Source organism: Thamnophis sirtalis, unplaced genomic scaffold (assembly GCF_051295495.1).
Source record: "Thamnophis sirtalis isolate CommonGarterSnake01/CBP01778 unplaced genomic scaffold, rThaSir2_p1.2 scaffold_8, whole genome shotgun sequence".
NCBI classification, from domain to species: Eukaryota; Metazoa; Chordata; class Lepidosauria; order Squamata; family Natricidae; genus Thamnophis; species Thamnophis sirtalis.
Genome location: NW_028261388.1, coordinates 21,477,940 through 21,494,738, shown reverse-complemented (window position 1 = coordinate 21,494,738; position 16,799 = coordinate 21,477,940). Strand labels below are relative to the sequence as shown.

Sequence of the window (16,799 nt, the reverse complement as noted above, 5' to 3'; positions counted from 1 at the left end):
GCTGTCCTTACTTGTATTTGAGCTGATCAGGGCTTCCGTGCACACCGCCTGCACGATGCTCCGCCAAGCAGCTTGAGCATCGCAGAGCCATCGCAGGTGGGAAGTATGCATGCGCGTGCTGTGCGCACCCTTGTGGTGGACACCTGGTCCCGTTACACCATACCAGTTGCAAAGGGATCTGGAACCCACCACTGGAGGCATCCCATATTCATGTACAAAAAGATGAGTATTCTGAGACATACACATATTATTTGAATGACTATTTATTAACAAATAGAAAAATATATAAACACGTACACAATGCTTCAAGTCACACTTGTATTTCTACATATAAAATATTTAAAAAATCTTAATTGTGTTTGAGAGAAAAGTCTGTGTCAGTATATGTTTTTGTTCCCTCCTTCCCGCCCATTTTTCAGCCCTGCTATACTTCCTTATTGTGGTAGCAGAGGGCACGGCTGAGCTTGTGCACCAAATGGATCACCCAAGGCACGAAGGTAATCCTAGTTGCTCAGACAAAGTAAGTAAGCATCTACATTGGGTAGCAAGGATTCATTCATAATTTATTAATTCATAAAATTAAATTTAATAAATTAAATTTATTAAATTTAATTTTATGCAGCCTTAGAAATAACGGAAATGGTATCATTTTTATACTGAGTGGGAGATGGCAATGGTAAGCTATTCCTGCATTTCACTAAGAAAGCCACATGGATAGACCAGGTAAAGCGATTGAGGAAATAATGCCAAATGATGGGCTTCTCACATCAGATGCATTGAAAAAGCTACTGGGAGATGGGGTTGTTTTTTGTTTTTTTTTGAGTATTGATGCTGTATATGATGTGGTTAGATTAAAACATACAGGATGTATTTGTAACACAGGAAACATAGTTGTAATGTAGGAAAAGAAAAAACTGAAGCAACATAGACAAGTGCTCCAATGGGCATGCGGGAAGCATAAATGTGGGAAATCTCAATACAATGAAAGATGAAATTAATAAACTATACGTTGACATCTTAGCCATCAGTGAACTGAAATGGATACTGAATACTGGATAATGGATACTGAAATTGGATACTTTCAGTCAAAAGATCATCCTGTTTATTACTTGGAACATGAAAAACAACAAAGCAACAATGTTGCATTCATATCCAGGAAGACTATAACTAAGACAGTACTGACAACAGAAGCAACACAAATTAGAATCCTACAGATTCTACAGAAAAGCAAAAGGCCAGATGCTGAAGCGGTTTTTAAAAAGGATGAGCAAGAGACATTATTGATATTTGATAAAGCCAAAGTACACCAAAATAAAAGTTAGCAGAGCACTTCACTGATACCACCAAGGTTTTCATCTCATGTTGTGCCTTGGGAAAATTCAGAGACACATCTCAGTGCCCTTACGCAAAACTTACACTTAGGACAGGAAGCCAAGTCTGCAAGGAACATGGCAAACAGACAGGCTCCAGGTTGGGAAAGGAATGAGACAAAGTGTATATTTTTCCCTTATTTATTTGACTTGCATTTATTTATTAAACGTATATACTGCCCATCTAGTTAAGAGGCAATTCTAGGATAAAGGAGACTGGATTGGAACAAGGTAAGCATGGTTTTAAAATTTGGAAGAAGAAACATGAATAACCTTTTCCACATTACTCTAATAGCTGAAAATGATCTGCAAGCTCTCATAATCAAAGTCAAGGAGCACAGTGAAAAAATGGGACAAAGATTAAATATAATAAATACAAACTACCCTATTTTTCCGTGTATAAGATGCTTTTTCTTAAAAATAATGTAGTTAAAAATGGATCATCTTATACACAGGAGGCCGAGAGGAGAAGGCATGGCCCATCCCCGTCCTCCAGTTCTGCCAGATGAGCCGCTATCTTATATGCAGCTCTATCATTCCTCTCTATTGTAGTTGTTTCCTGTATCACATTGCCACTCTAGGTTTCATCTCTATTGTTCCTGTGATGCATTTCCTGTTCTTGTATTACTCACTCTCTAATAAGGTGACTTCTGCACAGTAATGGCTTGTAGTGTGCGTTCTTACTCTACATGAAACATGGGGGCGTCTTATACATGGAAAAATGCGGAAATAACTGGTATGGCAACCAGCCTCAGAATTGACAATGAAGATACTGAAATGGAGAATAGCGTTTGCATTTTAGGATCAGCTATCAGCTACAAACTAATAAAGAATTATGCCACAGACTAGCACATGAAAGGGCAGCATGAAAATCTTAGAAAAAAATATACAGATGCTGTGACCTACAAAGATCAGCATCATTCAGGCAAAAGTTGGAGTTTGAATAAGCACAAAGGGAAGAGTACTGAAGTTTTTGAATGTTGGAGAATACTCACGAGAAAACGTCAAAAGAAAATAATGAACAGATCACAGAATGAGTCAGCCAAAAAATTTGTTTAAAGCACAAATGGGCAAATTATCATATTTTGGAAACATAATATAAAGACCTAGCTTTTCTGATAAGTCCATAATGTTGGGAAAGACTGAAGAGAAGTGTGATCAGCAAGTGTGATGGCTATACCACTGAACGTTTTGAAGGGACATATCAGGGACAGAATTATACTGGTGAGGGTCTACCTATGTGATCATCAAGTTGACACCAACTTTATGGCTCATAATCAATCATTCAATCTTTTTGCATATATCACTGTTTGACATAGGCAACATAATCAATATGAATGTTGTTGAAATGAACAGTATATTATACATAATTTATACTTCCCTGTCCTTCGGTTTTTAATATGTGGGCTGGTGGGTAATCTAATTATATAAAGTGTAAATTACGCATACAAAATGACCATTGTCCACAGATAGCATAGATAAAGGATAAAGATGACAAAATTAATTTATGAAAGAGCTTTCATGGGTGAAATTTCTATACATATTTTATCAAAAGTTTTACACAATACTGAAATGCATGTCAGATTATTTACAAAATTTACATAAATATGGTTCCTCATGCAAAAATTATAGAAACGTGAATTTTGCAATAATGTTAACATAGTACCCTGCATACCTATCTGCCTCGGATGTCTGACCTTACATTCTAGTTTTTTGTGGGCCTCGCCTTTCAAATAACTATGGATAAGACTGCATTCCCTCAATTATGTATTTGTGGGTTAAAAATGTAGCTTTTAAGATTGCAGTTTTATTTATCTACTGAGAAAATAGATCCCACTGAATTCAATTTTTATCCACAAGGAAGAGGGAATAGTATTGCAGAGTGGCAGAACTATTCTAATGCTCTCTTTGCTACTATTTTAAAGAGTAGAAGTAATTACTGATATATACATCTCTACCTACTTCTTCAAGCAATGAGATTTCTTTTTAATAGTTCCACTGCTGAGCTATATTTCCCTGCAGTTTAGAGACATGGAAACAGGTTGGAAATTAGGTAGAGAGTTTTGGATCCTGAATGCTTTCTGCTCTAACTATTCATTTCTTTATTTAAAAAGAAGAAGAAATGTAAGGAATCCTAGGATCCTGAGATACTCTCCAATGGGCCAAGGCCATTTATAATTTGATTTCAAACTGTTTAAAAAAAAATGTATAAAAAAGCACATTAAATTTCACTGATATAGTCAATGCCTGGTATAACTAACAAAACATCCCTACTGAAATAAATGACATCTAATGTGTTTTTTTGAATTATGAAATTCTGCCAAACACCAGCATATAACAGCAGTTATTTATAGGGGAAATATTTCATTGAAAATTGGTGTTATTTTACCTCCAGGGTAGGCAGCACCGAACCCACCAGGACTTAGTTCAAGATAAACATCAGAGAGCTGCCCTATAAAGAGCCGTGAAAAAGGCTCGAGCACCGCTTTTCAATTTCTACAATGTGTTTTTTCCATATAAACACTTATGCAATACTGAACTGTGAAAAGCAGAGGAGATTTCCAGGTTCACAATAAATAAATATAGGCAAATCAGAAATTTTCATTTTTCATAAAAAGGATTCTTTGCAGTGCTAGGATTCTTGGCACATTCACAGGGATTCAACACAGCTTTTTGTTGCAAATCCTATCAAATGCTTCCTTTTGCCAATATAATAAAGGATAAATTCCTGTCACACGTCTGCTGTTAGTACATATACTGAGAAGACTATTCTACCGCTTGTTAGCCTTACATAATCTCCTTAGCTGTGAGTTCAATCCATCAAACTATGTCTGAATGAGGGAGAACCCGCAGTTAGCTGCCCCTGGTCTTTGACCACACCGCTCCTTGAAATCTTCTCATACAGCTGCTTTGTTGCAAATCCAAGTGCCAAAGAGCTTTCAAATGCTGCCAATTTATTCCAGCTGTTTCTGAAACAGTCCCACTGAGACCCAGGCAGCATTCCATTCACAAACATTAGAGAAGAGGCACTCAATATAAGGGCTGCCAGGAAAGGTCATGCGGATTCCTAAAAAAAAGAAAAGAAAAATGTTAAGACAGAATCCAGCAAGTCTCTCTTATTTTTGTCCTCCATTTTATTAGCGATAACCTAAAGGCCTTTGTAGGCCACTTAACTTTTCATTGCGACAGAAAAAAAACTACCTTTCTTTTTCTCTTGATATTTTTCTTCTTGACATTTCAGATCAAGGACTTTTCAATCCTATTCAGAGAAAGCTTGTAGTGCATCTGCAACTGCTGTTGTACACATACAATGTTACAGTTTTATTTTCAGATGATCTCATTAGTTAATGAAAGATGACAAGATCTGCTAAACCAAACACATGAACTTTTTTTCCTCACCTCTCTGCTAGCCTCCAAAGATGGTAGAAACCCCCAGAGTGGAAACTACAACAGGAGCAACTGAGGAAGCCTAAACCTCATTTGACACATCCAAAACCCAAGGACAAATTTGGAACATCTCTAAAAACAGAGATGTAAACATTTCTGCAGCCAATAGAAACATTATGCACAACTAACAATTGGTCTCCTTCTCTAACTCATTCCTACATGTCCACTCAACAGTTTTAGAGGACTAAGCTGCAGCAGTGTCCCAGGGGTCTCCAAAGCTTTGCTTTGCTGCCTGAGGAATTCTGGGAGTTGAAGTCTACAAGTCTTAAAGTTGACAAGGTTGGAAACCCCTGAAGTAGAGGAACTCATACCAGGAGGAGCTGCTACCCCATGGGAATCAGTCTGGCCTTTTCTTGCTTACATTGAAAAAGATTCTCAAAGAGAATTGTTCAGACAATATTCTAATTAGATCAGGCCTTCTCTAGTATTTTGGGGGGGCTTGCTCTATTCTTGACTTTTTATTTATTATTATACTGCTTTGATTTTATTCTACCATGAATGTTTTAGACTTCTTTTTCCATGTCAAGTTAATTGCTGACAGTCATTTGTAGTGAGATATAAATGTAACAAATGAATTATACAAAATACCAACCCAGAAAAGTAGTTTTAAAAATAACTTTTTGTCATTTTCTCCCTGTGGTGTGCATTTAATTGAACAAGAAAATAATTATTCCAGACAATACTGCTTAACAGTTTCATTTAAACTATCTAGATAACTGTGCTTACCTGTTTATCAGTTTGTTCTGTCATAATCTGTTGCTGAGAATGGTTCAACAGCCAAAACCTCATTTAAGGGAGCAGTGATACTGGAAAGTTCATGTGATTCTGTCAAGCTTCCGAAATGAGGGTTTGTAGATGTGACTATATTTAAATCCTGTTTGTTATCTGAATCCATAGTGTCACTTTCTATCTCTAAGGGGCTGAAAAGGTTTTCATCTTCTCCCACTAGTTCAGAGTATGATTCAGAGAAAGAAATACTATCACAACATTCTGGTTTTTGGATGAGAGGCCAAGCATCTGAAAGATCTCCACAAGTGGAATGTGAAAGAGAACCAAGAAATGCTGGAATCATTTCTCCAACAGAATTTGAATTCCTGTAAAAAGTTGAGAAAGAAGACATTTAACAAGGATTCAACATAAGATATATATATATATATACAGCATGTATGTATACGTGTGTGTGTGTGTGTGTGTATGTATGTATATGTATATGTGTGTGTGTGTGTATATATATATATATATATATATATATATATATATATATATATATATATATATATATATATATATAAATATATATATATAAATATATATATATATATATATATATATATATATATATATATATATATATATATATATATATATATATATACACATATACACATATACATACATACATACATACATACATACATACATATATATATATATGTTATATTTATGCTGATAAATAAATAAAGGGAGACTAGTATAGATCTATTTCAAGCTATTTAGCTCTCATCAGCTAGCCACACCCTTACTGGGAATCGAATATATATATGCTATCTTGTTGTATTCGGGTCTTTTCCCATTAAGATTGAAATTGTCTTGGCAACATTTCAGTGAGGTCTCACTCGTCATCTTCAGGCTGGTGTTTTGGGCTTAAAGTGTGATCGGAGCTGCCGTCCCTCTACAAACCTTGGGGATGGGGGTGGAGTGCTGGCCCCATTTCAGCAAATGGATTGATTGGATGTGTGGCTGTATCATGATTGGTAGATTGGTGCTGGCTGTAGGTGCTCTGTTGTTTCGTGTTGTAACGGCCTGGGTGGTGGGTGGGGCTCGTTTGTTGACTAGGGCTGGTTTCCAGATGTCTGGTAGGCGGGAGGTATCGTCACGTTTATTCATGTTGTGGAGGTGTTTCTCTATTTTGATAGCTTCCATAATTATTCTCTTGTTGAAGTGTTCAGTTTTGGAGATTAATCTGGTTCCTGCAGAATTAATTTCATGTCCTATAGCTTTAAGGTGCTGGAAAAGGGAGGAAGTTTTTTTCTTACTGCGTTCTTGTGTTCTGCGATGTGTGCATTTATTCTCCTGTTTGTTTGTCCTATGTATGTTGCAGGGCAGATTTTGCAGAAGAGCCAAGGTGGCGCAGTGGTTAAATGCAGCACTGCAGGCTACTGCTAGATCAGCAGGTCAGCGGTTCAAATCTCACCGGCTCAGGGTTGACTCAGCCTTCCATCCTTCTGAGGTGGGTAAAATGAGGACCCAGATTGTTGGGGGCAATATGCTGACTCTCTGTAAACCGCTTAGAGAGGCCTGAAAGGCCTATGAAGCGGTATATAAGTCCACTGCTATTGCTATTGCTATTGCATGGTATTTCGTAGACTCCTTGGTTTTCTAGCTGGATTTTGTCTTTGGGGTTTCTTAAGATGTTGGCTATTTTTTGGTCAGTGTTGAAGGCTGTCTTGATATTGTATTTGTGGAGAATTTTGCTGATTTTATCTGTGGTGCCTTTGATGTAAAGGAGGAGGGTGATGCTGTTGTCCTGTTCTGTGTCTCGGTTTTTGGGGGGAGTCTCCCTTTGGATTAGGTTGGTAATTGTTTTTCTTTGGAATCCATTAGAGATTAATACGTTTGTGAGAGTGTGTAATTCAGTTTTCAGGTGGTCTTTGTTGGCGAGGCATTTAGTTCTGGAGATGAGGGTCTTGACTACAGAGTTGATCTGTGCAGGGTGGTGATGGGATTGTGCGTTTAAGTAGCGGTTGGTGTGTTTTTTTCCGGTAGATGGTGTGTTCTTTGGAATCCATTAGAGATTAATACGTTTGTGAGAGTGTGTAATTCAGTTTTCAGGTGGTCTTTGTTGGCGAGGCATTTAGTTCTGGAGATGAGGGTCTTGACTACAGAGTTGATCTGTGCAGGGTGGTGATGGGATTGTGCGTTTAAGTAGCGGTTGGTGTGTTTTTTTCCGGTAGATGGTGTGTCCTAGGGAACCATTGGGTTTTTCGTAGATTAGGATATCCAGAAAGGGAAGTTGGTTGTTTGCTTCTATTTCCATGGTGAAATGTATTTTGGGGTGTAGGCTGTTGAGATGTGTGAGGAAGTTGTCCAGTTTTTCTTTCCCGTGTGGCCAAATCACAAAAGTGTCATCAACATATCTAAGCCAAAGTTTGGGTTTGTGTTCAGATTTATCTAAGGTGTTAGTTTCAAAATGTTCCATGTATAAGTTTGTGATGATGGGTGAGAGGGGTGATCCCATGGGTACTTCTCCTATCTGTTTGTATCTTTGTCCATTATGGATGAAGTATGTGTTGGTTAGGCAGTGGTTGGTCAGGATGTGTTGTGGGGGGGGGTGTTTGTTCTGGATAGCTGTCAAGGCTTCTTTTATAGGCACTTGGGTGAAGAGGGATATGACATCGAAACTCACGAGTAGGTCGCTGGGTTGTAGGTTTTGCTTCTTTATTGTTTCTATGAAGTGGAGTGAGCTTTGTACGTGTGAGGTGATGGATTCTGCGTAGGGTTGGAGTTGTTTGGTGAGGAATTTGGCAAGATTCTGTAGAGGTGAGCCTATGGAGCTGACTATGGGTCTGAGTAGTGTTCCTTCTTTGTGTATCTTGGGGAGGCCATAGAGTTTGGGACATCTGGAAGATTTCTCTCTGGGGATGATTCTTTGCTGGATCTCTTCACTGATGGGACAGGATTTTATTTTGGATTTGTTGGTTTTTCCCAGGCAGGTGGTGGGGTCTGTGTTTAGAGGTTTGTAAGTGGGGTCTTGGAGTAGGTTGGATAGTTTGGCTTGGTAGTCAGACGTGTTCATCACTACTGTGGCGTTACCTTTGTCTGCTGGGAGAATGATTATGTTGTTGTCTTTCCTCAGGTTGGTGGGTACTATTTCTTCTTCTTGCTGTAAGTTTCTTCTGGGTGGATTACTGGAGCAAAGGACATTGCTGACTGCAAGTCTGATTTTATTGGCTTCATCTGGGTTGATTTTGGTGAGTGTAGCTTCAACTCTGCATATGGTGTCTTCAGTGGGGATGCATTTAGGGCGACTGCAAAGTTGAATCCTCTGGAAAGGACATTGGTTTCAGCTGTGGTGAGGGTTCTGTCTGATACGTTGTGTACTGTTTGTTTCATGAGTTGCTGTGGAGGGGGGTTGGGCTTCTGTTGTTTTTCTAGTCTGTGGAGTTTGTTGGTGTGTTTGTCTGTCTTGTAGGAGGTTTCTGTTTCGGCTCTCTAGAGGGCTAGTTGTTTGGATTTGTCCCAGAGTGCTGGGTGGATTTTGTTGCTGTGTTTGAAGTAAAGAGTGAGAAGGTCTCAGTTGGTTTGGTCTAGTAGGAATCTTTTCCTGTGGAGTTTGTTTCTGATTAGGGCTAATTCAGTTCTTTTCAGGATCCTTTTGGTGGCTGAGGTTTGATTCTAGCGTGCTAATTGCATATCAGTAAAGTATGGTTTGTGTCAAATTTGTGCATTTAGGAGCAGAAAGATGGCATTACAATATAATTAAAAAATAATAATATAATTTTACATCATACAGTCAGTTATAATTATTGCAAGTGACAAGACAGAGAGAAGTTCAAAATGTAAGAAATGGACACAACAAAATTATGCTTTTCAGTACTAACAAAAGTGCAACAGAACTTTTAAAAACAACATTACAGAGTAGAATATAGTTAGAATATAGTTAATTTACCTGAATTGGATTTTTCCTGCATATTGTACATTCCCCTTTCCCTTTCAAATTAGTGATTGAATCTGTCAGAAATGTCTGTTCCATTGATTGAAAACTCTACAGGATATATACTCCAATGTATCATGTAATAATCCAAATATTCAGTAGAAGAGTTAGCAAAAGGCAGAAGTTAAAAACCTGAAGTACCTTTCATGAAGTGTAGTCTGAGAGTGAAAAGGACAGCTATGACAACTACGTTCAAAGCTACAGGACTCGTCACAGCACAACGATGGAATCAAATGCACTGGACCTTGAAGAAAGAAAACCTTAAATAAGAAACAAATTGCAAAGTGTTTTCTAGAAATACAAATAATTTATACTTGTTGAGACTAGCTTTGAGCTGGTTCACACAAGTCCCATAGTGTATACTTGACACATAGTGAAGAACAGCTGTTGGCCTCTGGCTTTTGCTTCTCTGTTATGTAAGAAAATATCAACAACAAAAGGGGTTGTTTAGATCCCATTAGAATTTAATGCCTAGCCAAACAATCCATCATCCATCCACTTTGGGGAAAGGGGCAAGTGAGGGACGATGATATGGAATTGCGTTCTACACAACAATCATATGTTTGAGAATGACACAGCACAGGCCTCATATCTGCTCTTATACAAAATCTTCATAACACATTTAGCCTTTGCAATGGTCGTGTTGCATTTAGCCTTCATATAAAGTTTTAATTATAGAAACATATATTTTTATATTTGTAATTTTGATTTGCTTTATATTATTAAATGCTAGTAATTCTATTATTTTAACCCTATTGGGATCTATGCTATTAAATAGCAATGTATCCATAAATTACTTTTCTATGCTTCTTTCAAATTTCAGTTTCACTGTGTTTCTCCTACTTAGACTAACCCAGCAAGTAACTAGAGACCATACTTACCACACATCTGTAATGAATCTTGCTGGCCCCGGCAGCATGTTCTATGTTCATATATATTAAGTTGTGATCTATCAAAACATGCAAGTTCTGACCCTTCATAGTGAACATCCTGTGATTGTACAGACCCTTTAGAACAGAGAAGATATTGACACTGGGTGTTAACCCATTTTATTTACATTTAAATTATTCTATAATCATATTTAGTAACATTACATTTTAACTTAACTTAGAGCATCTATTATAAAAGTTTTCACGTAATATGAATTAAACCATTTTAATGGATCTTGTTGCTTTATGCCTATTTCAATATGTTCCCCATGATTTTCTAATTTTAAAAATCTAAATACAGAATTTGGAACACAAATTATAAACTAACATGATCAGTAGCACTCAAAGAAAATATGTATAAAATGTTTTATCGTTGGCATTTAACACCAACGAGATTGGCTAAAATGTACCAAACATGAATCCGACCTGCTGGAAGTGTAAAAAAATACAAGGGACTTTCTATCACATATGGTGGACCCGCCCGGAAACTCAAAAATATTGGACAAAAATTTGGAAATGGGTGCAAGAAATTACAGGAGAACAAATAAAATACAAACCCGAACTCTTTCTGCTGGGAATAATCAAAGGGAAATATACAAAGAAAATTAAGTACATATTAACACATCTGCTGACCACAGCTAGAATAGCGTTTGCCCAATGCTGGAAACAAATAATATCCCCTCGGACAAATTAGTGATACAAAAAAGTTTGAATTGTGCAGAGATGAACAAATTAACACTAAAATTAAAAGACAAAGACGAGTTGGAATATTATGAAATTTGGAACAATTGGTACAAATGGCTGCAAAACAAGAATAAAATTAATTAAGCCAAAAAACTATATAGATAGATAGATAGATAGATAGATAGAGAAAGAGAGAGAGAACTGTGTATAAAGGTTTATAAACATAGAAGCAAAATAATATTTACATGTAAAGGTATGATGACATAATAATGTTGATATAATGACTGTAAGGTGTTATAGAAGGAAAAATAATAATAAAAAATTTTCAAAAAACCCCCAATCTAAATACAACTGAGTAGCACGAAAAGTAGCCCAAAAACTGCTAATCTTTCTTCAGACTCTCACAGTTTTCACACTGCAACATGAATTTGGGATATTAATTTTTGATGTATTTTTGTATGACCTTTTGAGTGTTTCACAAAATGCTAGACAAAATCAAGAGGGATATAGACGGAATTTATAGTCAGCATATTCACATTATTTATCTTCTTTGATGTAATTGATCAAAGTTACATTTGGGAAACTGTGACTGCAACTCCAGGTTACACTTAAGTTACATTAGTTAAGCTCAAATACATCTTTTTTTTTGCCACAGACATTTATTAGATGGTAAAACTCAACATAAAGATGACATGAGTAAGAATATTAGTAATAAATGTAATGTGGTGGCGGTAGTGGGAGGAGAGAAACTTACAGTTTGGCTTCTTTTCCATGAACTGTCTTTTGCAATAGATAACACACAGGATGAAGAGCGCTGAAAGTACAGTTGCCAGTGCACTGCATATCACAGCAGCGAGAGCAGTGTCTCGTGGGCTGGAAACAGTTGATGGGATTTTCACCAAGTTCACTTTTGTGGTGCCTATATATAAATAAAAGCATACCTCTTATTGATATGAAATTTTAGGCAGGGAAGAACAAAAAAACATTTAGGCATATGTGATAAATCCTTTTAAAACTTTACACAGCACAGCACAAAGAGACTAATAAAATTGGAAATGGCCAATGAAGTCAAACCCCCCTAAGTGAATGAAACCAAAGAAAAATATTTTTAGTGAATGCTACCATTACTCAATCTCTATTTGAATATAACTAGCAAAAGGAACTTATCTTTTTCAGAAATTCATTCCGCTGTCAAACTACTCTTAAGAGCAAAATGCTTTCTCCTACAACTCAAATGAACTTGTCTTGTAACTTAATACTGTTATTCTGTACACTTTGAGATGACAGAGAAAAACTCTTGTCCTTCTATTGGCATCTATTCAGACATTTGAAGAATCTTACTGATCTCCTCTCAGTTATCTTTTCTCAAAAGAAATCCTACCCCAGTTCCTTCAATCTCTTCTCATATCAGTTAATTTCTAGTCCCTTGATCCTCATCACTGTTATTCTTTGCTCTTAAGAAAATATCTTTTCTAAGTATAGTGCCTAGGACTGAATACTCTACTTCATCTGGTGAAATTGTAACTTTTCCAGCAAGCTATATACTGTAAATGTGTTCACTATAACTAATTCTTATACAGAGGGTCAGATGAAGATGTTTTCTATTACTGTTTCATAAGTGGATAAAGAACAGCAATCCAGATCTACTAATATCAGCAAAGGGACACCAAAAAGCTCCTCCACTAATTTTATGTTATGCTCTCAGGCCATTTAAATAAGGCCAACAGAATCTAACCACTGCTCAGTCTGTCCAAAATTTGTTAAAAAACAGAGTCAACAATTATCAACTGAAGATATATTAAATACAATGGCTAAAATCCAGACTTCCGAGGAGTTGTACTATAATAATTAACTAGTCTAATGAAAAGAAGAGACACAATCTTCACCAATTCCCCCAAAATATTCCCCCCTTCATATCTGAAACAAAATTTTTGGAGACTATCAGAAACAAAATAAGGGGAAAGAGGAAGTTGATTAAAAAAATCTTCTGAGTCTGGATCTGGATCTAAGGCAGAAAGTCAATAAAATGATTTCTAAAAATGGAACTAAAGTAGCACATTTATTTTTTTCAGTATATTCTACCCTGAAACAAGCAAATTGAAATTGTACTAGAAATATATAAATTTTTCAATGTGGTTTGCAGGACTGCTCCAGAAAATAGTGCAGCATTAATACATCATTTGTTTGTGACTGAGGAAAGCAACTGCATATTTTGGGGAGATCCTATGGCTGCTGCCAGGAAACTTTTGCTGCCACTATGTGAACCTGGAAACTGGCAAAAATGTCTTTTAAGAAGACAGCATATTTGTAATCCTTCATGTTCTAAACTCCGATCAAGTCAAATTAAAACACAGCACTAGCATAATTTCTATGATGAAAATACTGAACCTCCCCCCCACACCCCAATTGGAAGTTCAAAAGAAATTCATCCATGTATCTTTTGTTTACTTTGAATGCTGATGAAGTAGGAAATTGATGTTGAAAGTAACGAAATTACTACTTGCAGTATATCAAGTACAAAACAATAGTAAAGACATCAAAGACTTTTAAAAACATTTTGGGAATCTTATTTCTTTTGTTTGATTAGTCTTGTTCAACATTAATGGGGATACATTCAGTGTTTGTATGGGCCAAGCAATATGGGAGCCGTCTCAAAATGGGTCTATGCAATAAATATATGATTTTTATATATTACTTACATACAGTGGCTCTCTACACAGTACACTATAGTAAACAAAACCCAAAGGCAGAGCCTGCCACTATCACTATATGCATTCTTTGTGGATTATTAACATCTGCAGAAGGCTATCATTATCTGTATTCATATATGTTTTAAATTACAGAAATCTACAAAACCTGTTTATCAGAGAAAAAAGTATAATTTGTCTGTAATAAAAAACCCACCAAAAACCAAGTATGTACAGTATATCTAATGCAACAAAAGATATGATGTAAGACATTTAATGCTTATAACACTATAATTGACTATTAAACAACTATAAATTGCTGTATTTATGGACTCTCATGAAAAGCACTGGCTTCACGTGCAAACATCCACAAATATTTAATGTAATAAAATATTAAAAGAAACTGTTCCAACGTATTAGCTTCTGAAAAATGTTAAATCTATTACCACAAGTTGGTCTAGACAAAACTAAAAGGGTATAATTTGCTGAAAAATTATATGTAGACATAATGATCAGTTATAAGACCAAACACTGACAAAGTATCTGCATACACTTCAACGTGTCTTTAATCTGGGACCTAGATATGTTGGACTCCAATTGCATTATAGCATCTGAAGTCTAATACTACTGGAAGGTGCCTATTTGGCAAAGGCTGCTGTAACATGTAAAAATGTTACTTTAAATTTCCAATATATATTTAGTAGAAAAAAATCAAATGCTTTTCATTATGGTGTTTCCTATTTACTTACTATCACATTATATGTGATTATATGAGGGAGAATAAAGTTTTATATTCTAAGTAAATAGGAGAGAATTGACTAAGATACAGCTAGGGGACAAGAAGAAAAAGCTAATCAGACAAACTTGGCTCAATTAATCACGCAGTGTCCATCAAGACTACCATTTAAGTTTTCAAAAATTAATTGCATATATTACTAGATTATGCTGAGTCCTTAGCATAGAATTCATGTTGCCCTGTGCATACTTCAATTCAAAAGGAAGTTCATATTTATATTTTCTTCAAGATTTTCTAATGATTGACTAAATTCTTTGTATCACATCTGTTAAGCCAGAAAGAATCTACAATATATTACTAACAGCTAGTATTCTGCCAATAGAACTATGTCATGAGCAAAAGTGTATAATTCAGCAATAATGACTACAGTGTTTAGATAAATGAGAAAAACTGAAATATTTGAACCATTTTCTGATACAGTTAAATTATATAAATTATATAATAGAATATACTGGGACTAGTGTTACATAATTACAATGATGAAAAATAAAAGTATTTTTAAAAAGACACAGCAGTATTTCAGAAAGAAAAAAGTAGATAGGTTGAAGCTCTAGTTCAGGAGTGTCAAACTCAATTTCATTGAGGGCCACATCAAGGCTGTGTTTGACCTCGGGAGGCTGGAGTGAGTGTGGCCATGGTGGGTGTGGCCAACTTGACATCACTTGTGTCGGAGGCTCCTGTGATGGTCTGAGAGCTCTGCCAGTGAAAATGGGCTCCTGATCTTTGTTTTCAGCTGGGACAGTCTCCTGCAATCCTCTGCCAGCAAAAATGTAGTTTGGAAGGGCCATGTGTGGCCCCGCTGAGCTCTGTTTTTGCTGACAGAGGCACGGCGGACCGGTCTTTTGCTGTTTTCAGGGTGGCCCTGCAGACCAAATCTAAGCACCCTGCAGCTCGCAAGCCTTGAGTTTGACACCCCTGCCCTAGTTTCATAAATATATTACTGATGAAATGATGTTATTTACAATACTAGACTTTTCACTTATATACATAAACATCCTTGTTTAACACAGATTTGCCACACTGGATAAGTGTTTCCTGGATTATCTGGATTATCTTTCATCTGTAAACCAGTAACCTTTTTGAAATTTGAAGGAATAATAAAAATGCAGATTATGTAGCTAAAAAGCCCTACAAATTATTATGTTACTATTAAATATAACATTTGCAGTCCTATTAAAATTGCCCATTTAATGTATACAGGTAGTCCTTCATTTAATGACCAAAGTTACAATGGCAGTGAAAAAAGCGACTTACGACTGTTTCACACTACGACCATTGCAGCATCCCCATGGTCACATGATCAAAATTCAAATGCTTGGCAACTGACAAGCAAAGTCAATGGAGAAGCCAGATTCACTTAGCAACTGTGTGACTCATTTAACAACAGCAGTGATTCACTTAACTGTGACAAGAAAGGTAAAACAATGGAGCAAAATTCACTTAATAACTGTCTTGCATAGCAACATAAATTTTGGGCTCCACTGTAACTGTAAGTTGAGGATGACCTATAATTATCTGCAAATTTATACTAAATATTCAGAAACTTTCAGAGGAAAGAAACAATAATATTATTTTCTTCTTCTTCATGCATCCACTCATGGATTCATATGTAATTATAAAATTTTTATTATTGATACCAACTTCACATAAAAATATTTTTGTAACAGATCCTATTATAAAGTACAATCAAATCACATTATCAAGATTAATGATTACTCACTTTCGTTTCTAAAATGCACTTAAAAGTTGTTAATTAGAAAAGGATCGACTGATTATTTGCTAAATAATTGTAATTAAAAAATTAAATTTATTACTTTTTGAATCCTTAAAAATATAAGCAACTGGATAACTCGGGGAGCATTAAATCTTAAAATAATGTACTATTATGCTATTGGCTTCAAACTTATTATCTGAATTATCTGCTAGTCTTAATTGTGAATCTTGGTTCATATGTGCATACTGAATTTATCAACAAATTGCTTGTTTTCTGTGGTAATAGTAATTAGATAATATTAAAAAAATGTTTCTACATTTTTTCTGTTTTCCAGGGCTTTGCAAAATTGTTGACATTAATTAAAGATATATTTCCTTCCTTATCTTTAAAACTACCATGGAAATGTCAAGTTAAATTTTTTCAGATTACCTATTCAAATTTTTTGTACCCCAGTGCGC

At 35.9% G+C, this 16,799-nt stretch overlaps 1 protein-coding gene across 2 annotated transcripts in view; it reads right to left on the bottom strand.

Moving 5' to 3' along the window:
* Positions 1-245: 245 nt before the first annotated feature.
* The window catches only part of TNFRSF19 (TNF receptor superfamily member 19), a 57,538-nt gene continuing 40,984 nt past the window's right edge, over positions 246-16,799 (bottom strand). For both annotated transcript variants that reach the window (XM_087721223.1, XM_087721222.1), the window contains 5 exons: positions 11,899-12,063; positions 10,413-10,538; positions 9,673-9,775; positions 5,544-5,911; positions 246-4,437 (listed from right to left, as the gene is read on the bottom strand). In XM_087721223.1, coding sequence (XP_087577349.1) covers positions 5,551-5,911; positions 9,673-9,775; positions 10,413-10,538; positions 11,899-12,063 — 755 coding nt within the window. In that variant the 3' untranslated portion in view covers positions 246-4,437; positions 5,544-5,550. The remainder of the gene's footprint in view (positions 4,438-5,543; positions 5,912-9,672; positions 9,776-10,412; positions 10,539-11,898; positions 12,064-16,799) is intronic.